At 41.4% G+C, this 7408-nt stretch overlaps 1 protein-coding gene across 1 annotated transcript; it reads right to left on the bottom strand.

Annotated features, from left to right (window-relative positions):
• Nucleotides 1-1354: 1354 nt before the first annotated feature.
• Nucleotides 1355-5341, bottom strand: LOC130718835 (PRA1 family protein D-like). Its single transcript, XM_057569463.1, has one exon. The coding sequence runs from the start codon at nt 5217-5219 to the stop codon at nt 4665-4667; it is 555 nt and encodes a 184-aa protein (XP_057425446.1). The 5' UTR covers nt 5220-5341; the 3' UTR covers nt 1355-4664.
• Between the last annotated feature and the right edge of the window lie 2067 nt (nt 5342-7408).

The following is a 7408-nucleotide window of genomic DNA, read 5'->3' as shown; positions in this document are numbered from 1 at the left end:
CGCGGCAAAGTTGTGAACCACGCCATCGCCGTCGATTTGAAAGTCGATGGAAACATCCTGCACTTCACCGCATCTGATGCCGCAATTATCACCATCTTCGTGTTGAAATACAGAAGATGATCCTTCGGATCAGAATCCCCGCTGTAAGAATCCAGAACCAACGTTTTCATATTATCTGGAATCGCCACATTCTCAACGCCCTCCGAGAACGGACGGAAATCAGCTACGGAATCCGCTTCTCTGCCTCCATCGTCTTGTTGCTCGCGGCGGTAGAAATCCAACTGAGCTTGTAAATGCTCATTCCGCTGCTGGATGTCGCCAATGCTGCGCATCATATGGCGCCATTCCTCCTGCGTCACTGTCGGTTGTCGCTCCGGAGTAGGTGAATTCTCCGGGGAGAGCTCCGGAGATCCGATCTGCGAAGGCGATGGAGGAGGTGGTGGTGATGGAGGAGGAGAAGGCGGCAAAGAAGTGCGTGTAGCCTGTACTCTCGCTGTTCGCACCGGAGAATCCAAGACAACTCGTTGAGGCCGCCGAGGCGGCGAGATTCGCTGTCGCACCGGCGAATGATGCTGCTTCCTGCGTCGAGTCTCCATCTAAATCAGGAATGACACAAACTCGATCGGAAAACGAACGCCGGTCACAGAATCAGAATCGGAAAACTGCAGAATCGCCTAATCGTAATCAAAGATAGCCTCTTGCACAGTCAATCCACGTGAACGGGAGTAGAAAGTTTATCGGTCCCCACAGACGGCGCCAAATGTTCTAGGAAGGAACATTAAAGAGAGGGATAGTACCTAGAGAGTGGAAGAATGTGCCTAGAGAGTGGAAGAATGTGCTAGAGGGAGAAAGAGAATGAGAGAGAGAGTGCTGAATTTCATGTGTTATTCGATCAAATGAGCTAAAAAGTCCCTTACAATTGGTAACTACCTCCTATTTATAGAGCTTGGGCACTACCTATTGGGCCAATTGGGCCTCTGAAGTTGAGGCCCAACTTAAGGCCAGGCTCTCGCCCTTGGGCGGGCTGAACCCTGGGCGTCGCCCCTCTAGGGGCTCGCCCAGTCCACAGCCAATGTCGATTTAAAAGTGAAGATTTTGCCAAACAGAGGAGTACTTCATTTTTTAACTGGAAGAACACAGAACATGAGGCATTCCACAAGAATGTTTCTTTCTTAAAATAGCCCAAACCAGTTTGTGCGTCTTCTCTGCTATGTTTTGTTTGTATTTGAAATGGTTATGTACCTAACCTTACAACTCAAACTACAGTATAGGACTCTCTCTGTGTTTGATGTCATTCATTATCCATCAATTTACATTTCCAGGTAAACTAGAAACATATCAAGGCATCTCAGCATGCTAATGAGGCTTTCTAAAACCCTCCAACCAGTGAAACTTTTCAACTGTAATACCAATACTGAATAGCACATTGTCTTCAGACAACAATGACAAAAACAATGAGATCACCCATCAATATACCAAAGTGAACAAATTAACAACAACACACAAAAACTCAAGCAGTGCAGCACTTGTCCAATCATATACAACTACAACAATCTAGCCAAAGGAGAAGATGGAAGGTGGGGTATATGAATCAATGAATCAATTGCCAAGTTAAGCACTAGCACCGTCACCAGAGTCACCACCACTAAGCATGGGGGAGCCATTAGGGGATTCATTGTCATTGACACCTTTATCGGTTCTCCTCAGAGCAATGTAGAGGTAAAACAAAGCAGCGCCGATGAGGACGGAGAGAAGGAAGTTGAGCCAGAGGACGGTGTCGGAAACAGCGACGGCAGCGAAGATGGAGAGGACGGTAACGATGAGGCGGTCCCGCCACAGGCGGCGGTTGGAGATGATGGATTGGCCTGCTTCTTTCATGTTGGAGAACATTTTCGATGAGGAAGACATTTCTTTGTGTCTTAAAGATTCAAGAATGAAGATGATGAGATGAGATGAGATGAAGAGTGGATTTTATTTTATATGAATGGAATGAAGCTTCCATGGTATGAAAGTTTGTGTGTGCATTCTGCGCGTGTCTTCCATGAACGCAACCAAGATGAAGCTTCCTTCTAGGGGTGGTGAGCAGTTCCTTGTTGACTCACTAACTACCGACCATTGTGGATGTTGAAAACCTGAAAAACATGTCATATGTGTATGTGTTCCGCAAGACAACCTGTCCATCCTTTAAAATAATCACATATGTTGAAGAAGAAAACTATATATTATTGAAGTGTACTTTAAGGTAGAATATAAATCTATGTAATTGAAACATCATATAATATAGTGATTCTTGTAGACAAAGCCAACAAACTATAATCATTTGTCAATTCAAAGCTGGTGGATTTTTTTTGAGTGACAAGAAAGTGGAACATCCAAGAATTGACAGTTAAATGAAAATCAATTTAAACCATGTTGCCACAAGGAACCCCATATATGGTAGACTCATCCACTTAACCTTGGTGGCCATCTATCCGTTGGAGATGGTGAATGCATCATGTATGGTCTTGAACCTTTCAAGGGTCCCATGCGATATAGTTTGGAATGTCGCTGAAGTTCGTCTAGCAACTCAAGCTTGACACAACCCCCGTGCTACTGATGTTTCCCTAGTAATGCAGCAACATCTTTATACCCACAATTACCATCTATGGCTACATCTATTACGCTATCAATATGACACTGAGTGTTGTGGAAACTGATCGATGTATAGGATACCACTATGTGGAGGAATTTTCATGCGCTTCAACATGGTGGAAGGAACAATAGATGGAGAAACCCAAATTGCTGTTATCATGAACTGAGTTCATATACTTGTCAACATGCTCAAAATAGGGAAGTTCATGTTCCGTAGATCCTAATGGTTCACGTTTCAGCATCCCTTTGTTCTTAGCTGATCCGGAGGAGGACACATTGAAGTAGTATCAGGCCATGCAATCTTCTGAACCTTGTGTTTAATCGACAATTTTCCGAGTACATCTAATTTATTGAAATGAATAATCAAACATTCAGTCTCATAATTTAAATTCAATTTTATTGAAGGGTCTTCACATGGTGGTGTGTCCCAAGAAAGTTTCTTCCAGAAGATAAGAATGGTCAGTAATGGAACACAAGTATGCCTTAGAAGTTCAAAGATAGCCCACAAATAGTTCTGGACTTACACTAACATTGCTTAGATTCAATCCTCACACGGTTACAATAACATCAAACACTATTTGTATTTCAAAAAGGAATCAAAGATCAGATGATTGGTGTAACTACTAGGAGTAAGAAATCATATTATGGCATCATAAGAATTAATTTTGCAAGCAAGAAGTCAAGTAGAACAAGTCTAAGAATATGGTTATATTTACAATTATGGTTAATGAAGAAACAAGTTCACCGTGACAAAGCAATAAACTACCACAATAATCAGCGCATACTAGGAATGCCTTATAGCAACAACAAAAAATGCATGCACTGATGCCAGAACACATAAGCTAGGGGTAATATCAATCCATTTGGATGGAATCCAAAGAGTACTTATTGGAGCCAAATGGGCTCTATGTCCTACAGACAACAGCTATATAACCTTAGGCCATTTGGATCTGATCTATATCAGTCCAAGTTATTATTTGAACAATTCTAAGCGGTAAACAGAAACATTCAGAACAAGTAAAGGATTTGTAAGTGGAAAATGTAGGTTATAACAATCCCTAAGAGCATATAAGTATGCAGGAGCAACTATATACAGTAGAAGATCATGCCCAAGTGCTCATGACTTCAAGACTTGGCCAAGCCAATGAGTATCTACTTAGAATTGAAAGAAGCTGGCCATACAGCATAAGCAGGCCTAATTGTGCAGGTTGAGAGACCATTACTTCCAATTCTCCCTTCATTCATGCATTCTTTCAACTAAATAATGCCCAGAGCAAAGTTGCATAGAGTACATAAACTGAAGAAACACATAAAAAGAAAGATTCCCTAAGAAATGAAGTCATGATATATTCCCAGCATTCAAGTAAAGTGAAAGAACTATCCAGCATCATTAACCTTACAATTCAAACCACAGTATAGGACTCTCTCTGTGTTTGATGTTATTGTAATTGAGCTTCGCACAAGAAGACAGTCTTCAACATCTATCAAAATACTTTTACAGGTAAACAAGAAACATATCAAGGCATCTCTGCATGCAAATGATCCTTTCTAAAACCCTCCAACCAGTGAAACTTTTCAATTGTAATACTAATACTGAATAGCACATTGTCTTCACACAACAATGATAAAGACAAACATATCACCCAGCAATATAGCAAAGTAAACAAATTAACAACAACAACAAACACTCAAGCAATGCAGCACTTATCTAATCATCACACAACTCAACAATTCAGCAAAAGGTTATTTATCATACTCTACTTCTCATTAGATGAATTCACAATTCCAATCTACTACATGTTCAGTTGTTCACTATCACACACACAAACATATAGAAATGAACTGCTAAAACAAAATAGAAAGAAAGACATGGAAGGTGGGTATACATGTATATGAATCAAATGCCAAGCTACTAGTGAAATCTACAGTTAAAGAATAGAATCCAAAATTGACAACATTTTCCACAAATCACTAAGCACAAATGCCAAACCCTAGTGTCAGTTCACAGTTGTTGATAGTTGTTGATGACAAAATCAAACTCGGGTATAAGCACCAGCACCGTCACCAGAATCACCACCAAGCATGGGTCCATAGGGGGATTCATAGTCATCAACACCTTCATCAGTTCTCCTCAGAGCGGCATGGAAGCACACCAAAGCAGCGCCGACGAGGAAGGAGAGGAAAACGTTGAGCCAAACCCCGGTGGCCGCGACGGTGATGAGAGTGAACACGGCGAGGCCGATCACGATAATGCGGTCGTCGAGGGTGAGGACGCCGAAGAGGCTGACAGGGGGATCAGCGGCGTCGCGAGAGAAGAAGAGGAAGTTCCAGGCGGCGAGGAGGACGGCGAAGAGGAGGAGGGCGAAGGGGTGGTAGACGAGGCTGAGGGCGAGGGCGAAGAGGAGGAGGATGGCGTAGTGGAAGAGGAAGCGCGTGAGGTTGAGGGAGATGCGCGTGGTGGCTTCGGAGAGGGAGGATGGGAGGGAGATGGCGGAGAGAGATATGCACTCGCGGAATGGGCGGCGCGTGGCGATGATGGATTGGCCTGCTTCTTTCATGTTCGAGAGCATTTCCGATGAGGAAGACATTTCTGAAGATTCAAAGAAAGAAATGAAATGAGAATTTGAGTTTTCTTTTCACAATTTCTGAGAGTTTCTTCGATGAATGCAACAAAGATGAAGAAGCTTCCTTGTTGACCCACTTACTAGTCTACTACTCACCAATGTGTTTTGATTTTTGGGTTATTATCAACCTTTTGATAATTGGGCTTGTTGTCAATCATGGCTTTTTTTCCATGGGCTGCATTTTTAATTCAACCATAGCCCACAATGATACTGCATATTGGGACAAAACTACATACCCACCTCTCACAATATACCATCATCTAGGGTTGTCTATTGAACAAAAAAAAAAAGGTTGTCTAAAAAACTACTATCGACTGAAAATCGATTGACCTGACAAAACCGTCACTCGAGAAACCGAATTTGAACAACCCGTAGCAATTAATCGGTTGGTGGCGGGTCTTATTGTTTTGATGTTTTTCACTCGACAAAACTGACTATTTTGACGCGGGTCCGACTGAAACCGACCGATTTACATATGTTCCCTCAAACCCATCTAAATAGTTCAAAACTTTACATTATTCCCACTGCTATCTTTGTTGCTTGACATATCACCTTCCTCAAACTTTTCTCTTCTCTTTAACAAACATAATTCTGAAAGAGTCCTTGAAGGCTAGTTAGGTTTTGTTTAAGAGTTCCTTCATTCAGATGAGTGTGAACTATCCAAATACGTCACTGTCATGCACCATCAAGGCGGAGCCAACTTCGTAATGCATTTTCTTCTTTTTTTTGAACTTTTTATGGATTAACAACTCGTATGAACCCACCCGACAAAACCTGACCCGTGCAAACCGAACTCGAACAACTCGTAGCCATTAATCAGTCGGTGGCAGGTCTGGTATTTTGATATTTTTCACCCGATAAAATCGATTATTTTGGCCTGAGTCCGACCGAAACTGACCGATAGACAACCCTACCATCTTTCAATCTTTTCATCATCCCTTCCTCACGACACCACCATCCTTCAACCTTTTCACTATCTCCATTTTCTATCATCTTCCTTACCATTCTCCATCATCTTCTTCACCATCTTAATCATCTTACACACCCCTTGTGCATTTGATCATCTTACCCAATAACATATTAGTTTTTATTTCTCCTATGATGCACCTTATTAATAGGTGGTCTATATCTATTAAGTATAATAACAGCAAATTAAGCCACTAGACATCAATTATCCAACAAAAAGAAGCTTAATAACAATCTCTAAATCCAAGGGGTAGTGGCGCCAACGTCGTGCTTAGTCCTCTATGATTTAATAGGACCCAAACCGCTCTCACTAGCCTTCACTAGACCACCGTGGAAATGGTCGCGCCACAAAAACAAGGGGTAGTGACCATGCTTAGTCCTCTAGGGATTTTAGAAAATAGGATATGGGGTTTGAAGGGTGAGAAAGACGTTGAGAGTGAGGGGAAGTGGTTCAGACTTAGTTGATTAGGGTTTGTATCCCTGAAAACATTAATTTTTTAAAAAAAGTTATTAAGATTAAGATTAAGAATAAAATAATTATGCTTTTTTGTTTGTTTTGCTACCCACTGGACTAATAAGCCTTGTCAGCCATGGAACTATTTGGAATTCCCCTTGCAAGAAGGAAATTCACTTGGGTTAGGCCAAATGGTCAAGCTCAAAGCAGGCTTGAGAGGTTCCTAATCTCAAATGTCTGGAATTCTTTTTGGCCTAATAGCTAACAATTGGTCCTAAATAAGCGACATTTTTTTATCATTGTCTGCTGCTTATGAGATGTACTAACCATAATTGGGGGCCCAAACCCTTCAGAGTACTGAATTGCTGGTTTCACGATCCAAGTTTCAAGACTTTGTGGAGAAGTCTTGGTCTGAGCAACATGTTAATGGCTGGGGTGCTTTCGCGCTCAAGGAAAAATTGAAGGGTTTGAAATTTGATTTGAGAAAATGGAATAGGGAGGTGTTTAGGGACTTAAGTTCTAAAAGAAAGAAATGAGGCAATAATTAAGATAAATGATTTGGGTTCTATCAAGGTTCACTTCACCGTCATACAATCATACAAGCACATACGACCATTAATCACCCAATCATATAGTAATTCCCCTATATACTTAACTATGCCTAAAACTTCTCATGAACCAACTTAAGCTTCAAGATCAAGGGTTTGATTTTTGAAACAACACTTATAAGGAT

This window comes from Lotus japonicus, chromosome 5 (assembly GCF_012489685.1).
Source record: "Lotus japonicus ecotype B-129 chromosome 5, LjGifu_v1.2".
NCBI classification, from domain to species: Eukaryota; Viridiplantae; Streptophyta; class Magnoliopsida; order Fabales; family Fabaceae; genus Lotus; species Lotus japonicus.
This window is presented reverse-complemented; position numbering and strand designations above follow the sequence as displayed.